The sequence below is a fragment of the Furipterus horrens genome, unplaced genomic scaffold (assembly GCF_987537825.1).
Source record: "Furipterus horrens unplaced genomic scaffold, mFurHor1.1.pri manual_scaffold_7, whole genome shotgun sequence".
Taxonomy (NCBI): Eukaryota; Metazoa; Chordata; class Mammalia; order Chiroptera; family Furipteridae; genus Furipterus; species Furipterus horrens.
Window position 1 is genome coordinate 114,428,935 of NW_028327177.1, and position 21,460 is coordinate 114,450,394.

At 50.3% G+C, this 21,460-nt stretch overlaps 2 protein-coding genes across 2 annotated transcripts in view; both read right to left on the bottom strand.

Moving 5' to 3' along the window:
* Nucleotides 1-8,470, bottom strand: part of BFSP2 (beaded filament structural protein 2) — a 55,652-nt gene extending 47,182 nt beyond the window's left edge. The window contains 1 exon segment of the mRNA XM_090284940.1: nucleotides 7,988-8,470. Coding sequence (XP_090141066.1) covers nucleotides 7,988-8,470 — 483 coding nt within the window.
* A 2,396-nt stretch (nucleotides 8,471-10,866) lies between these two features.
* TMEM108 (transmembrane protein 108) overlaps nucleotides 10,867-21,460 on the bottom strand; it is a 287,613-nt gene continuing 277,019 nt past the window's right edge. The window contains exons 5-6 of the mRNA XM_090282999.1: nucleotides 16,794-16,948; nucleotides 10,867-12,569 (exon numbers count right to left, since the gene is read on the bottom strand). Of these exons, the coding sequence (XP_090139125.1) occupies nucleotides 12,447-12,569; nucleotides 16,794-16,948 (278 nt within the window). The 3' untranslated portion in view covers nucleotides 10,867-12,446. The remainder of the gene's footprint in view (nucleotides 12,570-16,793; nucleotides 16,949-21,460) is intronic.

Sequence of the window (21,460 nt, forward strand, 5' to 3'; positions counted from 1 at the left end):
GGCTCCATCCACTGCTTGGGAGATAATGAGAAGCAGTAATGGAAAAAGTCTATGGCTGGAGGCTTGGGAGATCAGAGACTTCCACCCTCTCATTTTATAGCTGAGGAGTCTGGAGGGGAAGAGAATGGCCGCAGGCACTCAGTCAGTGAGCAGCCAGAGTGAAGGGAGCAGCTGCACCTGGTCCCGCGTGTCTGTGAAGAGCGTGGTGAAGTGACCACCTTCTCACTGCCGCTGCTGGAGTGATGAAAGGAAATCTGGCTTAGTCCCTACACACCTGCAGGGAGATGTCAGTTTGATCCAATCCCTTCATCTAACAATCAAGGAGACTGAAGCTGAAAGAGGTGGGGTAACTTGCCCAAGGTCATGCAGCCACTCAGTGATGCTGCGTTTCATGGCAAATGGTACTTTCTCGGGCTCTCTGTGCCGTGGCTTTTCTTTCTGAACCCCAAGTTCTGTGTGATTGGATAGGATTTGGGATCTGAGTTCAAGTGCAAAACGAGGTGAGGGTGAAGTGGATTAGGTGCAGAAACACTGGTATTTCTGGAACTTTTTAGAATAAGATTTGAGCGAACAGGACAAAATGCTAGAAATCAGGACAATGTGAAAAAAAAAAAAACAATAGCTACTGTTATGGGTTGAATTGTGTGCCACTGTGCCACCCAAAAGATACGCTGAAGTCCTAACTGCACCCCCTTTTGCCCCCCCCCCCCCAGTGAACACCTGCGAATGTGACCTTATCTGGAATCACATCTTCATAGATATTATCAAGTGAAGATGAAGTCATGAGGGCCCGCCTTGGTTCAGTGTGACTGGTGTCCTTTGAAGAGAAAAAGTTGAACACAGATACACAGGGAGAATAAAGGCAGAGACTGATGTATCTACAAGCCAAGCAATGACAAGGATGGCCAGCTGCCACCAGAAAGCAGAAAGGAGGGAGGCAAGAAATGGGTTCTCCCTCAGAAGCAACTGACTCTGCTGACACCTTGAGCTTGGACTTCCAGCCTCCAGAACGTGGAGAGAATAAATTTCTGTTGTTTTAAGCCACCTAGTTTGTGGTATTTTGTTGTGGAGCCCTAGGAAAATAATAGAGCTCTTTCTTTTTTTTTTTTTTTTTTTTTTTAAGTATATTTTATTGATTATGTTGTTACAGTAGTTCCAATTTTTTCCCCTTTACTCCCCTCCACCCAGTATCTCCCTCCCCCAGCATCCCCCCCCAAGTCCATACCCATGGTTCGTAAAAAATAACTATCCCTCCCTCTCAGATATTAAGACCCTTTGTAATCTTGTAAAGGACAATGGGCGAAGGTCTCAAGCTCCTCTAGCTGCTTCAAGCTGGACATGGTCGTCGTCCTACCTACCCTTGGGTCCAGAAATCCCTAATAACAGTGGGGGTGTGGAGGGGAGGGTGGCCTTCCCACATGGGGAAGGATTGTGCAGACTCCAGGTCAGTTGGCTGTCTCCGGACAACGGCGTGCTTGATTTAGCAGGCTGGCATCCTTGTTGTGTTCTGGGGGCAACAGATTTGGCAAAAAGGGTTAAAAAGCATCATTCAATCCATAACTACTAGGTGGCAAAAGGCAGGGATTAATTTTTCAATGTTCCACATTAGGAGAAAAAAAAAAAAAAAAAAAAAAAAAAGGGCTTCTTTGGAGGAAGGTGTGCTAGGCACATCTCTCCTGTCCAAAACCCTTTTGCCCATTTTATTTAGTTTGGGCTGAGGGAAATAGTTTATGTTTCCCCCCTCTCAGACCTCTGGGCCCTTTCTGTCCAAGCCATTAGGATAGAAAAGAGAATTCAGTTTTAAAGTGAAGCCCACAGACCACCCCATTCTTCACCAACTCAGCCATTTAGTTCAGCCAAACTGTTGAGTCTCCGGAGGCAGCGCTGCAGAGAGGATTAAGTGAGGCTTATGCGTACAGACAATCACTCAGGTAATGCGGTCATAGGCTTATGCCCTTTGAAAACAGAAAACACATGTTAATTTATGTAACATAACCAACAAAAAAGTCTCTAAATCTGTAAGACTGTCTTATTGGGAAGACATACAGTTGCAAGGCACTTGACATTCTACTTGCCTGCAACTTGAATCTCTTTGGTGATATCACAGATATGGTTTAATTTTCAAGTGAAACCATTTTTTAAATGAGAAGAAACCTTTAAGACGGTTAGCTGCCCTACTTTACAGTCTGCCACTGATCATTGTGATTTTCCTTGAATACTGATTTTTCTCCCTAAGATTACTCTCCTTGTCTTTAAAGGGACTACATTAAGTCCATTTTTAATTTATCCTGTTCATTTGCATAAGCATAACAAGAGCAGCAAATGATCACTTATGATCTTTAGTTCTGTTTTGCTGGAACTTACCCAAGGAACATTTAGGGTGGCCCTCAGTCTGCTCTTCAGTGCACAGAAGCTGGGCCACATACCTGGCATTCATCCTTGCCTGTACACACCTGTCCTTTCCAAGTCTTTCTGGTTTTCCATTGTGCCTTAAGGTCCCTTCTAGCCATCTTTCAGGAAAACAACCTTCGTTCCTTCCCTGGAGAGATTGCTGTGGACCGCGCAACCAACCATGGCAGCAGGCCTTTTATTTCGCGGGCTTTTATTACCTTTGAAAGTCATTCCCAGTTCCTTAGGGCTTTTTGGTAACAACATGAGCCCAAGCATGTCTCCTTTAGGCTTGACATTCCAGTCAAAGGCTTGTTCAGAAAAAGGAACCTCTATTAACAACTGGTCTTATTAGGTCCATGCAAAGAAACTTAAGTCATTACTTACTTGTTTAGAATGCCGAACTCTGGAGAGATCAAATAATAGAGCTCTTTCTTATTAATTGATTATTTTGCTGGGCACTTCTATCCATTGATTTAATAAATATTTATTGTGCATCTACTGGGTGCCAGGCACTGTGCAGGGTGTGAGAGGAAGAGCAGGGAGGGAGAGAGCCTAGCTTCCTGCCTTCCTGCAGCTTACCTTCAAGCTCACCTTCTCTGTCCCTCCAAGTCCTCACAACAACCTGGGGAAAAGGGGTCATTTTGCTCAACTCAAAGGTAAGGAAAGTCACTCTTAGGGATCAGTAACCAGGCCAGGGCCTGGACTTCATCCACTTTACCATCCAGGATAAAGTGCGTAAATGATATAGGTGGGCTCTGTGTGAGTCACCGCCCTGCTTTCTCTCTCTCACAACTTAGGTGTGTGACCTTGGGTCCGCCTATCAGCGTGTCCTCCGTGGCTTGCCAGGCTTTGGCAGGTGCATGCCTCACCCACAGACTCATGGCGGTCAGCACTGGGGACCCTGCCCACCTCCTACCATGAGCTCTCAGCTCTTCCAGTAGCCGTGGAATAAGGTGATCATGGCAGATGTTCAGGTCATCCTGCAGGGGACCTGGGTCCCAGCCCAGAAGTATCTGGCCAGGCGTGCGTTTTAGGAGGAGGCTGCCTCCTACCGACATGGGTGCCCACCTCCTGCGGTTGTGGGGCACACCTCAAGGGGTTCCTAAATGCTGCTCAGATGAAGCCATCCTGCCTCAAGGGCCCACTGCTCAGCACATTTTTCTGAGCATTAAAATCACCGAGAAAGAAAAATGGAAACCCCTGAAGGGGCTGCAAAGCTATTAAACTCTCAAGTCCCAGTTCTGAGCGGCCTGATGAGCTGGAAGCTGCCCAGCCTCCTGTGTGGCAGTTATTAGTTCCAGCGTCAGCGAGCTTGGGTGAGGATCAATCACTGTTTCTGACAGTTTCCTCCAAATTAAAAGAGGCGGAGAAGAGGAGACAAAGGAAGCACATCACAGAGTTTAAACTCCTCACAGAGAATGGCCTTTGCTGACTGTACCTGGAACTCGTATCCAGCAGTGGGCCCTCAAAATGTGCGCACACCCTTGAATGCTTTGGGGCCTGGGAGTTGGGACAGGACTGGTATTGGTCTTACAAAGAGTACAGCAGGGAGCTTTTCATAACATTCGGGGGTGGACATAATGGTGAATTGGTCCTGGCTGTGACACTAACTCAGTGAGGAATTTCATCTCCGTGGGCCTCCATTTCCTCATCTATACAATGGGTATTGTGGGCTGAACTGTGCCTCCCCGCTACCTGCCTCCCCAAATCCCTATGTTGAAGTTCTAACCCCCAGCACCTTAGAATGTGACTGTTGGGAGAGAGGGTCTTTAAAGAGGTAATTCAGTTAAAATGATGCCACAAGGGTGTCCTTATAAGAAGAGGAAATGTGGACACAGATGTCAAAAGGGGAGAAGATGTGAAGACAGAGGGAGACAGTGACCATCTACAGGCCCCAAAGAGAGGCCTCAGCAGCAATAGCCCTACTGACATCTTGGTCTCAGGCCTCCAGCCTCAGGACGGTGAGAAAATATATTTCTGTTGTTTAAGGCACTCAGTCTGTGACACATTGTTATGGCAGCCAGAGCAGACTAATCCAGGGGGCATAACCCCACCTCCGGGGTCATGCTAACATGGCTGAGAGGATCAGATGAGACGGAGTCAAACTTCCTGATAAAACTCAGCGTCTGAGGCCTGCAGGTCATAGTGAAAAGTGTGGACACTTTTATCTTCACGAGTCATCCTATCCAAGTGTGGGATTTTGTTAGAAGCCATGGGAAGAGAACCCATCAGAAGCCCCAGAGCCCTCGTGCCTCTCCAGGGGGTGGCTGGGATCTGGGCAAACAACCCAGGAATTCAGGAGCCTGCCTGGGGCTGCCCAGTGGAGTCAGTGCTAGGCAGGGTGGGCCTTGGGGTGCAGACTGTGCCCCAGGGGCCCCGGGGCTCCTAGGCACCTGCAGGCCATCTGCCACGCAGCCGGGAGCTATTCACTTTGCAGGCAGTGCTGCACAGAGACAGTCAGCAACCTGCAGAGATGCCCGGGAGCTTCACTTTCTTGTCTCATTTACTCCTCCAGGTGACCCATGACCCACAAGGGAGCTGTTTCCCTGTCATTACGCAGCTAAACAAACCTAGTTAGTTAATAAGCTTCCTTCTCAGAGTTGGCTGGGAGCAGCCCTGAGGAATGGGTTCTTACCTGGAGGGGTGGGAATGAAGACAGAGCAGATGCTGCCCGACTGAAGGCCAGGACGAAGCCTGGAAGCTCCAGGTATCCCAGCTGGGGGGTGGGATGGCAGGTGCATGCAGTCAGAAATCAGGTACTTTGCCTCCTATATAACTTTGCCTTGAGTCTGCTGGCGGGGAGAGGGGAGGGGATTTTCTAACTATTTCTTTCTCCATATTGTAGTATTTCCCCTAAGACTTATTTTGATGATTACTCACTGGTTCTTGAAATAAAGAAATAAACATTACAAGTTGTTTTTCAACAGCAGGCCAGCTTGGGGATGGAGTTTTCCGCTCTGTGCCCACGGCTCTTCATTACCCACTGATAACAGCTGAAATCACTTCTCGTTTCTGCTGAATAATGCATTTGTGACAGTCAGCACTACTAGCTCGTCTACAGACAGCTAAATGAGTCTTTACGTGCCTTTCTCCAGCCAGACGGAGGATAAACTAGGTTTCCTTTTCCTAAATTGGGTTTGCCACTTGGGTGGAGCAGGATAAACCCTCTGGGGTAATGCCGGGGGCCCTTGTCTAATGCTCTGCTTGGTTCAGCCAGTTCTTTCATGATTCCCTGTAAAGACCCATGGCCTTTGTCCAGACACTCACACCAGCTGCCTGGATCAAGTTTTAATTTAGTTCTTCTGGTGAGTGTAGCCCATTAGAAGGTCTTTCCTATTGCTCTTTTATATGAATATTCAGTGTGTGTGTGTTTTTTTTTTTTTTTAGATGAAGCTGGTGAGTGAGTGTTCTCTCCTCTCAGTAGAAGGGTTCAGTGTTTCTTTGAGAATGTGGGCTTCACCCACCCTGGACCTGGCTAGAACACCAATCCCTGCCCCTCCCACTTGTCCCCCCTCCCCCACGTCATGTAAACAAAAAAGAAGAAAGAGAGAACTCTGTATTCATCCCTAGGATCTCAGTTATAGTCACCTAAGAGGAAAACGACCTATATTTCGGATTTTGATAACCGGTGACAGGGTGAATGTCTTGGCATCTGGTCTTCTCTCCGGTGGCCCTGGGGCCACACTGCTCTCCCTGGGTAGTGTCTATCTAGTCTGTAGTCCACCTGAAGGCAGGAATCATGTAATTTATCGAGCCTCAGATTCGCTGGACTCTCCATGGCATTATTATACTCATTTTACAGGTGAGGAAACTGAGGTTCAGAGAAGTTGAAAAAGTTGCCCCAGCCCCTGTGGCTAGCTGGCGCCAGACCAAGTCTGTACCTGCTGAGTTCTGTGGTCTTGCTTTTTAAGCTAGAAACTGGGTTGCCTGACCTCTCATGAAAAGTCTGTGTGGCATCAGAGTGCAGGAAACTGTCTTGCAGATGCTGACATATTGGCCCTTCTAGGGATTTTCTGGTGGCTTGCAGGACACGCATATTTGGAATCAGAACTGTTACAGTGGATCCTGGAGGAAAGGCTGCCTTGTATCTGGCGGCGTTAAGGCCCGGGCTGTGCTTGGCCATCTCTCCCTCCGCCCCGCGGGATGCACCTCCAGAGCAAAGCAGAAAGGACAGTGTTGTGTGTCCTGGGTCCTATGCTGCTTGCTGGGCACTGACTGAGAGTGAAGGAGGAGTATCCTGGGATGAAATGGATGGCAGGAGGGGCAAACAGGGAGCCCCTGAGTATGTCTGCTCAGCATCACCCAGCCACACACAAATGAAGGTTTGTGACCTTATCTTGGGGGGCTGTGTGCTGGGCCCCAGGGGGCAAGGGGTCTGAGGTGGCAGGTCCTGGCTGCATGAGAGACTGTTTTAGCCCCAAGGGATCCCAAGGAGAGCATGGTTGGCTGGGGGGAGGAGACAAGGCGGCCACCCACAAAGAGATGGATAAGACGTGCAACGCTGGCTGCAGTCCCAGTGTTAGAGCCCGGGCTGCAGGCCAGCCGTGATGGATGAGCTGGGAGCGGCGCAGAAATCTCCCTGGAGAGCAGGTCCTGCCCAGGCAAGGGAGGAAGATGAAGCCTCTGTGTCCTGCCCTGTCCAATAAGAAAGCCACTAGCCACATGCGGCCATTTAAAATAACAAAAATTAAAGGAAATACAAAATTTCAATTCCTCATTTTTATTAGCCACATTTCAAGGGCTCAGGAGTTGCATGTGACTGGTGGCTGCCAGGATGGATGGTGTGGGCATAGGACGTGTCCATCACTGCAGAAAATTCTCTTGGAAGGTAAATGATCTCATTACTATTTTTTATATTGATTACACGTTGAAGTCACACTTAAATGATGTCGAGTTAAATAAGATGTAACACTAATATTAATTTTACCTGTTTCTTATTAATTTTTTTCTGAATGTGGAGTAAAAGCTTGTATATTATTTACATGGCTCATATTTCTATTGGACAGTGTGCCATTATAGATGGAAACAGGAACATACCTTCACTTGTTCATTGTTTTTAATGTTACACCCATTTGATGTTACTCCCTTTGGTGATGGCTGTAATCCTTTCTTAACACAATGGTTACGGGGGCAGCCCAAGAAGGTGCGACAAATGCAAGCTTTGGAGCCAGAAAAATCCAGGTTTAAATCTCAGCCCCATCTCCCTCCTCACTGCATAATCTTGGCCAAGTAACTTGACTTTGTGCCTCAGTTTTCTCACCTGAAAAATGCCATCAGTACATGAGCCACTGCATAGCACTGCTCTAAGCACTAGAGGAGAGAGTGCATGTCCAGGGACTCACGTGGGTCTGGCCCCTAGGACACCTCGGTCGGTGGTAGTTCTTATTGCTGTTATTACTGTCATTAGTACATTTAGCATGAAAGCAGAAGGAGATATGGCCAGTGTCTCTGGCCTCAGACTACTTACTCCCCTATCCCCTGCCCCCTCAGCTTGCTTGTTCTCTGATAATGACCTCCCAGAGATGGTGCAACAGGCAGCTGTCAGCATTCCCTCCTCAGCCCCTGCAAAGCCTTTGGGCACAGCCCAGGCACTCACCTGCTGGCAGCTGCTGGCCCAGGAGGCCCTGAGGGCAGCCCAGTTCTCCGAGCACCGAGCCTTGCTCCCTAGGTACATCCGAAGCTGTGCCTCTAGCTCCTGGTTGACTCGCTCAAGGGCATGCACCTTGGCCATGTACTCCACCAGACAGCTCCCCAGGTTTTCAATGGCACCAAAGTCCCTCTCCAGGCCTGGAGCAGGTGCCATGGCCAGGCATGAGCTCTGCAGCCCCCGAAGAAAGACAATGCTGATGCACAGGGCTCGGTGGGTCATGCGGGCAACCAGGCCACCTGTGTACCCACTGGGTGCCATCCCTACACAGACCCTGGGGGCTTGAACAAGGCCACCTATGGCATTGGTCCTGGAGGCTGGGGAGCTATCCAGGGAGGACAATGACCGTGTTGCCCCGAGGGAAGCCGTGTGCCTCTGGAGGGCCATGCCAGCATCGGTGGGCACATCCACCACCGCCCGCCTTGAGCTCATCGCTGCTTCTGCCTGTGCTGTGCTCAGGGTTTTACAGAGTCCAGTGGCATTTGGCTTCCAGCTCCAGCGTCCCTGTGGCTCGGTCACAGGCCTCTCTGGAAGCTCCCCTCCACCCAGGGCTGCTTTGTCTGCTATTTTCCATGAGTTTCCATTGTTCATGGAGCTAAAAGGGGCCTGGGTCCTGCCCAGGCTGGGTGCAGAGCGGCGCTCAAGCTTTCTCAGCATGTCATGTGCCCGACCTCCCAGATGTTTCTGCTGGTGGTGGGGGAGGCTGTGGGGTGGTTCATCTGGGTTTGTGTGTTTCACTACCTAAGAGAGGGCAAGGCAGATGTTAAGCAGCCCCAATTTACAGGTGAGTAAGCTGAGGCACACATCACAAGTACAGTGGATGGCTGAGCCAGGACAATCAATATAGGTGTTCCCAGGGCCGATTTGAGGGCTTTCTACATCCTCACATGTGCTGTGTGTCCAAATGTGTCAATGTGCCCACATGTCCCACAGGTAACAGAGAGGATGGACACAGATATAAACTGGCCATGGCAGAAGGCAGCCCCAGGGGCTCAAGAGAAACAAACCAAGCCTGTTGCTTCCTTCATCCCCCTGCTCTACCCTCCCGACCCCCCCTCCCCAGTCCCTCCCTAGCATACTTGTTTGGGAGAAAACTGCCATTCATCAGCTGTGTGACCTTGGTCACATTGCTTCACCTCTCTGAGCCTTACTTTCCATGCACCGGCCTGGGCTCTAACTCTCCAGGGACTTTGGGCAAATTCAGGTCTCACACATGCAGAGCACCTATGACGCTCTAGTTGTTCCCTATATGTCTGTTTTCCCATCTGCCAGAAAATTAATCAAACAAAGAGAGAGAAGGTTTTTCAGTGAGCTTTTTAAGGGAGCTCCAAGTCAGGACTCCGTGACACTCCTGGGATTTGATTCCTGTCCTCAGAGTCCACTAAAGCTGTCGGCATGGCTCTCCAGGCTCAGAAAGGATCTTCCAGCCCCAGGGTGACCACTGGACCTGAAAACCATGGGAGAAACCAAGTAACCAAAACTCAAGAGGCCAGATGTTTGTTCTACACCCTGCAACGCAGGGATACACCTCTAGGGAGAGTAGGGACAGGGGATAAGCTTCTAGTGTGTGCCGGACACGGTGTCCGTATTTTATTGCATCGAGTTCTCAATTTAACCTTCAGAGGCAGCCGCAAGGCTGGCAGGTACTGCCCTGTGGGCCACTCAGGCACAGCTCCAGAAATAGCATCACATGTCCTATGGTTGGCTATTGTCCACTTATGTGATGAGGACCCTGCTAGCTACAATGACTTACCCAATGTCCCATGTTCAGAAAGTAGCCAAGCTGGGATGAGAAGGCCTTTTCTGTCTCCTAATCCAGTGACTTGCCTAGGACCCCCTCTGTCTCCCACCACCAAGAGCAGGGAATCTACCCAAGGGCACACAGGCAGAGTTAAGAACCCTGGTTGCCTACTGGAATATTCTATGTGCTCTTTCTTGCTGATTAGGATACTACAACTCTGTTTTTTTTCTACTTCATCTTTTTGAGATGACATGGAAGGTACTTTATAAATATCCATGTTGGTTATATGACTAACAGATTAAGAAACCAACTTGATCAAGTAAAGGCTGGTGGTGTTCCTCATTTATTTAGACATGGTATTCTTGCTGTGAACGCTACCTCTGCTGCACCCTGACAGGCCCACGGTGCCCGTGAGACTGTGTTACAACAACATCATAACACGGGATGCAGCCTGGGTCCTGAGGAGCTGCGTTCTTGCAAATTCTGGGATGTATCTACTGTTCAAGGCTAAATGAAGGGTTCCAGCTACTAAGCTGCCTGCAAAGGTTGCCTGGGTATTCTTATCTGCTATACAATGGTCACACTTGTGGCTGGGCTGACTTCAGATTTCTCTGCCTTTTCAGTTTATAGTGAAGCCCTGAGTTCTGGAATGGGTGGGTTGAGGAAGTGATATACCCTAGTTGACACCAGTGTGTCCAAAGACTCGAAGAAGGATGATTCTCTTTTGGAGAAATCATGAACATGTTTGAAAGGATTTGTCTTATCAAATAATAAATTGCAAATTCTATTAGCTCATCATTCTCATAAGACCCAATTTACAGTTAAAGCACATTAAAGACACAGATGGATGTTAGGTGGTGTTGGTACTAAAGGAAGACTTAAAAAAGTTATTTTAAAAATGAAAAGAATGCAAAATGTATTAGCAACTTAATCCTCTGGCTAATAAAATAAGTTTATTTATATATACATGGTAGCTGAATTCTGTTGATAAGGAAAAATAAGTCATACATCCACATATGTATATATAGCATATGTATCTTTGATTACATATGTTATATATAAATTTTACTTTACAAACAGATTTCTTTCTATATATATATATATACACACACACATTGATATATTAAATGCAATAGCTAACAGAAACATTATGATAAAGATAACATGTCAGACAGCAGCACACTGGGAAATGAATCTCAGGGCAACATTTAACCTGCTTCTCTGTGGTTTGAAGAGTCTTTAAAGAGAGACAACCAGCAAACTCATGATAAGTACGTTCATACAACACTGAGAACACACATTTTTGAAGGCCATTTTCTTTTTGTTTTTTTTTAAGGAAAATGTAGGAAAAAGAAGTCATGGTAAAAAGACCACAGCAACAACACAAACATATGAATCAACATTCAAGTTCAATTCCCAATCTGACTATAAGAACATCTATATTCAAAATATATACTATCAAACTATTTTTTATTTTAGAGAAAGGAAGTGTCAAAGCAGTTATTTTCTGTCCCAGCCACTATCTATAGGGAAACAAATGGAGAAGCAGCTGCATCTCTGGAAGCCCCTCTTGTCTCTGAGGGTCTGACCCCTGGTAGCTGAGCTGGATGCAGCTAGGGTGGTGGGTGGGGGAGCAGTGCATGGGGGACCGGAAATGAGAGCTGGGTGGGGCGTCCATCTGCTGACCCCGACGCGGGTCTGCAGTGCTGATAGGGATAGAATGATTCCTCTCCCAAGTGATTACTTTGGCAATCTTGTTGCTATAAGATCGCAGGAGGACGATTTAGAAAACGGCAGCTCCACACGTCAAGGCTTCGTACATGATTGTGTTCCCAGGGGCACAATCCGGTGGCCTTGTGAGAAAGCGAAGCGGAACCCCCATAAACGCGTGATCCTTGAAGCAGGGCAGGCGTTCTCCAGCTCGCGGGGGGGCCCGCGCGGAAACCCTCTCCCGGGAAAGGCACGAGTGCTGAGTGCAGGCATGAGTGTGGAGGGGAGCCTTTCTTCACCAGGGAAAGGCAGTCCTGTGTGCAGCACAGCGAAGGTCCCTGCTGTGTGATGTTCAGGGATGTGGCCTTAGGTGCCTGATGACCTTCATGGATTCCGGAGAGCCGTTGCTCCTGCCTGGCTGCCCAGCTGGAACGACACTGGCCAGTCACGGTGCCAGTGTGAGGCTCCGGGGCACTGCTCCACTGGGGCGACGACATGTCCCCTTTCCTGCTTTAAGTGCGTAAATCTTCCGTCCTCCTCCCCCGAGGTGGCCCTTCACTGGTGTGCATGAGGAGTGGGGACGCAGAGGGGGTCACATGGAATCAAGAGGAACCTGAGCTTCAGCTGTCACTCAAGGGCCATGCCTGTGACATTCCCTCACCTGCCTGGGGCTGCGGGGACCCCCAAGTGCTCAAGGACAGTTATTAAGAGAAGCAATCAATGCAGCTGCTTTGCTTAGAAATACCTTTATTTTATAAAGCCACGGATCGTTCTGTAAAGTTTTTTTTTTTTTTAAACCACACTTATAAAAAAGGTGTTGGTAATTCTTAGGAAAAAAAAAGCTGAAATGTTTCTCATTAAGTCAGGGTTACACAAAGATTATATTTATAATATATATTTGTATATTTATAACCTAGAGACAAAAGGAAGGGAATGGCAAAGCGAGGGCTGCTGCGGTTAGATCTCCGACACCGGGTCGGCTCCCACAAACAGTGTTTCTTGGCAGAAGGGGTTAACGAGGACCATCCCGGTGTCCCGGTAGTCGCCATTGGCTGGGGAGCGGGGCTCTGAGAGCTGGTCCTGGGGAGAGAGAGGGAGGAGATGGTGTGAGCTGGGAGGGTTCACAAGGTGGCCATTCTTTTATTTTTTTTAATAATTAAAAAAACAAACAAACAAACTTCATCCAAGGATATGTGTATTGATTTTAGAGAGAGAGAGGAAGGGAGAGAGAGAAAGAGAGCGGGAAACATCTATGTGGGAGAGAAACTTTGATCAGTTGCCTCCTGTACGTGTCCCAACAGGTGATGGAACCTGAAACCTTCTGGTGTCCAGGAAGACCTTCCAAACAACTGAGCCACCCTGCCAGGGCATGACGTGGAGGTGGCCATTCTTAAAGAAATGGACCCACGGGGACAATGATTCACGCATGTGATTTCTTGGTAGACATTTTTCATCCTTTCACTGCCAATCCTGAGGTGCAGAGCCCTCTCTGCTCTTTCAGGTTTTTATAGAAGCTTCCAGAACAGAGTTCCTGCTCCCTGAACCACCCCCACCTCGGGGTTCCAGAGATGGTATTGGTCTCCCTGTCAAAGCCCGGGGGGGCTCACCATGCCTGACACGCACACCGCAGGCTTATTGCCTTAACAGGCGAACTGGTCCACATGGGCCCCAGACTCTCCTTCCTGCCTCGCTCACAGACCTCTGGAAGACCTTGCTGCTTCTCCTCCCTGACGCACCCAACACTTGTCCACCTCTCTCCTTTCCTGCCACCCACGTGTCGGAGCCTCCAAGGACTAATTCCTCTCCTCCTCAGTCCTCCCAGAGCCTGGTAGGAGCCCTTGCCCCATTCCTTGTAGCCCTGGATGTGGAAGTGAGCAGACCTGAATCTGTGTGTGATAGCGCAATAGATGGTAAGTGAAAGATCCCGTCTGTTTGCACAGCCCCAGGAGTGGCAAGCCCAGAAAGGGGCGACCTGGCGCTCAGGCCGTCCGCCTGGCTCTTTTCAGCCTCAGGCTTGTGGACAGCAGATTTAAGACAGATCCGCTTAGGTGTCTTCTCTTTAAGAAGCCACAATGAATTCTCTGAAGTTTGTTTTTAAGTGAGACATAATTTTTGAGCAGTATGTATTGCTTTATGGAGAATAAAGAGATAAAGGAAGAAAGGCTGTTTATTGGTAAAACATCTTCTCTGGAGACAAGAACTTCCTTCAATGCTTGGATTAGCTGAGTGCCCCTCTGAAGGTGGACACAGGGAGGCATGTCAGGGAGGGGACAGAAATCTGTCTCCACGGGGCTTTTGGGTTGAGCTGTAGAGGGGACTTGGGAGGCTAGGACCTGGCTTGTTGTTTTAATTTCTCACAAAGCAAGTGTTCTCCCAGGGGAGCCACGTGGGGACTTCCTGCTAAGCAAAAAGAAGGTATAGAGGATACAACTAAGGTAAGAAAGAGGCGGGGGAGGAAAAGGAGTAGGGAAGCAAGCTGGGAAACACTTCCGAGGGCCTCTTGGGCATCAGGATTTTGCCGGCACGGCCCAGACTTGTGTTTTGTGCTTCCACCCACCGAGAAGGGGACCCAGTCCCAGTGAACCTGCTTAGACAAAGCACCTGGCCGCCTCCAAAGCTGGCAGGAGTGCACGTCCGAGCTGCGGAATGCAGTGGACTGTGCTCTGTGACTGTGTGGTCACTCTGTGGTGCACCCGTGTGCCCCGAACACTGGAACAAATTGTGTCATCCCTTTAAATAAAGCAGAATGAGCGGAGCGGACCTACTGGGAGGGAAACTGAGAGAATTCACTCTGAGGCCTAACTGAGCTTTGTGCCAGAACCCTGGTCCTGAGCTCACGGCTGGTCTTCAGCCTTGGGCTTTGTCCCATGGTGGCTCTGGTGCTCTGGGCCGGAAATATGATCTGGCTGTTTCTACAGTGCACTCACAAGCATTGTTCTTTGGCTTTGGTTTTCATTTATTGATTTTGTAAAGAGAATATGAGAAATTCAGAGTTCAGGGGTTTGCAGCCCACACTCAAGGCGGGGCCAGTCCCTCTGCCTAGCTCCCCATCTTCATTCACTATAACTACGCAGACTGTGCACTGACCATACTAAATGTTAATGCCTTCATGAAGCCTGTCTCTCTGTTTGTCCTTCAGTTAAATTTTTTTTTACTGAGCATCCACTGTGTGTTGGGCTTTGGGCTGAGGGATGGATGGGTCAAGCGTGAACAAAACCTGTGGTTCATTCATGTGACAAACGTTTACCGAGTACCTACCATGTGCTGGGCACTGTTCTAGGTGCCGGGGATAGAGCAGTGAGTGGAACAGACCAGGCTCCTGCCCTCGGGCAGCTTGCATTCTAGCAGGGGAGACAGACAACAAGCCAGCCGACCAAGGCAGTGGTACACTGGCAGGTGGTGAGAAGTGCTCTGAACGGGAATGAGGCAGGGAAGAGAGCAGAGAACCATGGGGTGGCATGTGGGCTCCTCATCTGCAACCAGCAGTCAAGGAGGGCCTCCCTGAAGAGGGGACACTGGAACGGAGACCTGCAGGGAGTGGCAGGAGGAGGCAGCCCCAAGCAGAGCATTTCAGATCCGCGCACAAGCACAGCTCTGAGGTGGTGATATGCTCACTGCGTTGGAGAAGAGCAAAACAGTCGCTGTGGTGTGCGCCTTTCATCAATGGGCAGTCTGGCAGGAGGGACCCTTAGAGGTGGGCTGAGGCCAGCCCCCAGAGGGTCTGGCAGGAGGAATCTGGGTTTGTTTACAGTGTGAAGAGGAGCCATCGGAGGGCCGGGAGCCATGGCTGATACCAGATCCTGCCTTGCAAAGATCACCTGGCTGCTGCATGGAGGACAGACCACAGGAGGCGAGACACAGCGGGGAACCCCGTTTTCAGGAGCCACTGCAGCAGTCCAAGATTGGAAGGATGACAGTAGCCTGGACAAGGGGCGGCAGTGCAGGTGGCGACAAGTGTCCCGGGCAAGAAGAACCAGCGGAGTGTGCTGACAGCCTGGATGTCAGCCTGGATGTGGGCCGTGGACACAAGTGAAGTGGTGCTAGGGAGGCTCAGAGACATTCCAGGCAAGGGGACAGCTCGCGCACAGCCCTGGTGTGGGACAAAGTCCCATGTGTCTCAGCAAACGGGAGGGACGGGGGCAGGACGAGGCTGGGAAGTTGGGCCGGGGCCAGGCTCCCTTCACAGTTCCTGTAAAAACCTGAACTTTCAGAGCAACGGGAAGCTACTGAAGGGTTTTGAGCATGGGACTGATGTGACCACATTTATGTTTATAAAAGCTCACCCTGGCTGCTGTGGGGGAGGAATCTACAGGGGCGGAAGGGAGTGGAGCTCCAGAGCGACGCTCCTCAGCTCTCACTGCCTCTCCTCAGATGCCCGCCACCCTGCTCCTGGGCCACCTCAATCGCATCCCAGGACATCTGCATGTTTGTAGTCTGTCTTGCTGTCCTCCCATCTGTTCATCCATCCATTAAACCAGCCTTCCTGTCCACTCACTGATCACGAAGAGAGTGCCTTCACCAGGCCAGCAGCATAGTCTTCCTAAGACTAGGTCACACAAAACTCAGAACTTTCAATGAGCTTTTGCTGCCCAAGACTCAAGTCCATTCAACCCCGTTCAAGGCCGTGCCTCATCTACCTACCGCTCCTGCCACACCCCGGCCTCTGCCCACCTTCCCCACGAGAATGAAGAGCACGCACAGGCTCTGAAGTGAAAGAGACCTGGTGGAAAGCCCAGCTCCCACCGGCCAGCCAGGTGTTCTGGGCAAAAGCTTCCTTCAGCCGCATCTAACACACACCCCCACCTTTGCTCGGGCTACTTCCTTTGCTGGAATGCCTTCCACGTATCCTTCCTGGCACCTCCACTGTGAAGACTTTCCTCCAGGTTTCCACAGCTCCCTGTGACTCTTCATGTATCTCCCCTAGTTTGTTTTGTTTCTGAATAATACCCCAACCATATCCTGGAACTCTCATCTTCATAGTCCCCAGGGTGCCTGCCACAAAACGGGTCGTCAGTGGGTATTTGTTGACTTGTTCCTGGAAACTCAAACTCCTAAGTTAGAACAGTGATTCCAAAACTTTAACGTGTCTAAACCCCTGGGGATTCTTGCTAAGATGCAGATGCTGATTCAGTAGGGCTGGGCAGGGCCTCCGGCCTCCAGGGTGCACTGTTGCTGGCCCGTGGACCATGCATTGAGGAGGTGAGGAGATGCTCCACTGCTCTCTCTGGAGCCTGTGGTTTTCTCACAGGGAGTGGGGATGCGGCAGCACTGGCAGGGAGAACCCCCTGGCTTGGAGCTCATTACCTCAGAGGTTTCGAGGGACTGGATCTCCCTCGGTAGCTCCACAGCATGCTTGTTGAAGTAGTCCATGGTGATGGCGTTGTTCCAGTAGCTTAGGTTGTTCTCCGGGTTGGCGGTCTTCTTCTTCCTCCGCAGGCAGCACACTGTCAGCAAGACAGCTGTGGAGAGAGTCCAAGTTAGAGGGGGCCAGGAGGCGACCAGCGGGGAGCCAGCGCTCCCCAGTGACAGAGGTCATTCTTCAGGAGCAGCTGAGATGGTTGTACATTGAGCAACTCACCCCATTCATTCATTCATTCATTCGCTTATTTGTTCGTTCAACAAATACCTGTAAATGCTGAGTACCTTGTGCCAGGTGCTGGAGTGAAAGAATGACAAGGGCACCCTGCCTTCATAAGCATCCCTTCTAGCATGTGTCTGGAGGGGTGCAGAGGGGGGCAGACAATATATACATAACAGCCAAAATGAATAAATAAGGTAAATTCAGGTAACCATTCAGAGAAAACAGGGTGAGGTGAGAGACAGTGGAGGTGAGTTGGTGGGAGTGTGCTTTAGAGCCATCATGAAAGGCTTCCCTGAGGAGGTGACCTTGGAGCTAAGAGCAGAACACGGAGGAGCTAGTCTGGTGCAGAACGGGGGTAGTGAGGTCCAGGTGCAGAAAGCAGCACGTGCAGAGGGCCTGAGGTGGGGATAAGCTTGCTGTGTGTGAGAGGAGTGGCATGGCTGGGTGGCTGGGCAGGTGAGTGTGGAGTGAGGTAGAAGAGGAGGCCAGAGCAGCATTTAAAGCTGTGTCCATAGGGCTGAGGGCAAGAGGCTTCGCTGTGATTTCAGTCATCTGTGGATAATGCAGTGTCGCTCCTTGAGTCTGCTCCAAGGAAAGGCCATGCTCCTTCGGTGGGACAAGAGCGTGGCTGCAGAGACTGGCACATGTGCTGAGTAGCTCTGCTGGACTGAGGAGCGGGACGGGGGAAGAAAGAGGGGCAGAGCCAAACGAGCCCTGATTTCCACAGACGGCCTGATGGCAGAGGTTCATGGAACAGAATCTCTGGGCAGAGGTCTTGAACCCGATTAAAAAGCTTCTCTGCCATCATCATAAATGTCACCACCATCATCAATATCACCATCATAAAAAGAAAGCTACTAACAGTTATGTAGTGTATGTTTCAGGGTTCCAAGCACTTTATAAAGATTAATTCATTTAACTCTTGACTTAACCGCATGAGGTCAATACTATTGGGGGCTCCCATATTACAGACAGGAAAACAGAGACTCAGAGAGGTGAAGTGACTTGCCCAGGAGCAAACTCTGACAACTGGCCTCCAAAGTCTGCTGTTAACCATCTGAGATTCGGCCTCCCAAAGATGTGCTGGAGACAGGCAGCAGCCACACTGCACAGTGGCCTGATCGGGGCTCTGCACAGCTTGATGTGTGACCTCTCTGTTATGTCTCTGAGACTCATGCAGCCCCAGGGAGGAGGGAAACGTTTGCATGTTGCTGATGAACCAGGTGTGGACAGAGTGGTTTGGGCCAACAGGGAAGCCCTGTCCTGGCTCATGTGTGGAACAGGTGATGCCATGACAAGGGTGACAGGATCCCTCTTGGGGAGAACCCAGTAAATGAAGACTGGGCATCTCCTGTCCAGGCTTGCCATGGTCAGAGCCTGTCAGGTGGCTGGAACTCCAGACCAGCGCTGGGCAGGGCTTCACCTAACACCCTGGAGGTGCCAACCACCTGTGCTGGGGAAAGGGGGTCCAGAGTTGAGCTGCCCACAGAGATTGGCACCCTGATGGTAATGGCCGCCAGGGGGCAGCAGAGGGCCACCTCTGTCCACAGCAATCTATGTGGTCAGCACTGGAGGTGGGAGAGTGGGGCTGTGCATGCCAGGTGTGGGGTCGCTGCAAAAGTCAGCCTGCACAGGCTGAGACTTAAGAGCCCACACCACAGACCTCTGTGGGAGGAATGCCCCCTCATGGAGGAGTTCTGTAGCTCTTCCCAGCTGGCATCTCAACCTGAGAAGGCCTCCTCCAGACAAAGTCAAGAGACCTGGCAAGTTTCCATTTCATCTGATCTGCTTTGATCAAAAAGACTTCTAATTTTCTCACCATTTTTCTGGGTCCCCTTAAAAAGTTATAAAACTATAAAGGACATTTCTGCATGTTTGAGCTATAAGGAATTTTAGACTAGCTGGTATAGATTTCTTTAAATTTTGGGAGTCTCCCTCTTCTTCTCTCCCTTCCTTCAGAAGAGTCCTTTCTTCAACTGGTAAAGGGAATGGGGGTGGGGGCAGCTGCAGAGCCCAGCCTGAAAAGCTGTCACCTCCTTACTCCAAAGAGGAGGAGACTATAGTCCAAAGCACCTGGCTGACTTGCCACAGCACACAGGTGTGAATGGCAAGGCTGGGGCAAGTCCCCAGGTCCTGCCTCCCCACTTCTGGTGTCTTTATTCTTCACTGTCACTACCTTCCTGCCCCGCGCCTGGAACGGGGTGGAGGAATCTAGGTCCCCTGATCCTCCAACCCCAACCCAGTCCTGTGCTCCCTCTAAGTCCACTCTGCACTGGCTCTGAATCCTGGATCTGTTTAGGACACATGACCAGGATCTCATGAGAAGGACTGGCCCTCTTGTGGGATGGCCTGAGGGTTGGAACAGGGAGTTCGGTTCTTAGCTCTTTCTTCCTCATGGGTTGTTAGTGCTCCCGTCCTGATTACATTTCTCTCAGAAGTTCCCAGTGCCTCTCAAATGCCATTTCACTGACATACTAGAAGCCAGCCTAGCTATACAAAAAGCAGGGGCTTGCAGCCCAAAAGACCTGGGTTCAAGTCCACCTCTGCCACGTGCTATACTAGGTAAGTCACTTCATCAAGTAGATTACTATGGACTTCCCAGGTAAGAAAAGTTAGACCGCGGATGCAAAATGCTTAGTGCACTAACACACAACAGATGCTTAATTAACGAGAGTCTTCTTGCTCTCAGCATGTTCCACAAGAGAGATCTAGAAAGAAAAACTGGGGTGCATGGCTGTCAGGCAGGTCCAGGCCAAGGCTCCACCCGTGGTTTAGAACTTTCATTATTTCAGTGACCTCACCTTCCACCCAGGAAAAAAAACTGCCATTCAGACTTATGGAGTCTAACACCTTCCCAGTGCTGACCTAGGTGTCTCAGCATCTAATTTAAGCCACAAAGGGGCTGTCTAAGGAAGGTACTGCTACTCTTCCCATTTCCAGAAGAGGCACCTGGAGCTCAGGAATATTAAGAAAACTGATCCTGCTCACCTAGCTAATTACTGGAACCTAACCCCAGGTGTCTGTGACCTTCAGGTTCACGCTTGCTCTCCCATATTGTCCTGAACATGGAAGGGAACATGCCTTAGTCATGGGATGCACTTTGTCAACTACACAGCTCTATATAAACACAAGGTGTGAGCCACTCCCTTAATGATTTAGTGAACAGCTTCAACTGCTCTGTTTCTTCAAAGGCAAGAGCTGCCAAGACTCCAGCGGGGGTGAGGAGATCTCCATTTACCTTCCTTCACATTTTCACACAGGGGTGAGAATTAAGCAAGTTGTCTCTGCTTCCTAGGCACGTCCTTGGGGACCCATCCATGACTTGTCAGATGTGTGGCAGGAAGGAAGAGCGGCATTCATTTTAAGAGGGAGCCCTAGGGCCTGTGTTGACATTTCCGGGAGGCCATGATTCCAGGGACAGACTCACGGTGAGAGGAAATGGAAATAATATCCTACAGGTACCCCGAGGAGTCAACCTTTCCAAACGCCTGCTGACAGCACTCTGCACGGCCTGCTGGAGAGCGCGCAGCACACCCTAACGACAGGAAGCGGCACAACAGCAACTGCTACGTGGCCGCTGCCCTGTGCCGAGTGCTTTCTCTCCGGCATCACTTCTGGTTTTCGAGCAGGTCTTTGGAATGGGTGCCGCAGCCATGAAGATGCTTGGCTCAGACCTCCTGCGCAGGAGCGCGGCTCAGGGACAGCGCTGGCTGCTGCCCTCTGAACCCAGCACCACCCCCGTGCCAAGGCCATGCTTCCTGGGCCACTCTTGGCTATGACTGCCTGCAGCAGGGGCACTAGCGCAGGTCTGCTCCCGCCTGACAGGGGCCCCCCAATGGCCTGCAGAAACTTCCTTCAAGCTGCCCTGCAGTATGACCCTTCCTGCCCCTGCTCCTTTCACAGGTGTCAGACCTGCACCGCAGTCGGACCCCTCCCTGCCTACTCCAGCCCCTTCCTTCACGCATATCGCAGGTTTCCCCGTATGTCTCTCCCAGGCCTGACCCTGCCTTGGTGTCTGCCTGCCTCCTGAAGGGCCCGCACTAACACAGTGAACACTAGCCCTGCTTTCACAGGTGAGAGGACATCAGGCCAATGGTTAAGTCACCTGTCCAAGTCTCACAGGCTACAAGCGGGAGAGCTGGGATGATGCCGGGTGTGTTTGGTCCCCAAGCCAAGTCTTCCTATCGCACCAGCCTTCTTCTCTAGCAACCCCTGCAGATTTGAAGTTAGGAAAAGGCAGAGAGAACAGGGAGCCCTGACATTTTTCAGGGTGGCCCCTTCATTTTGTACATGGGATACCTGAGACCCTTGAGGGGAGGATGGGTCAGGAGTGTCAAATTGAGGGGCTAGCCAGGCTGTGGGCAATCATTCCTCTCCTTGGAGGCTGAGG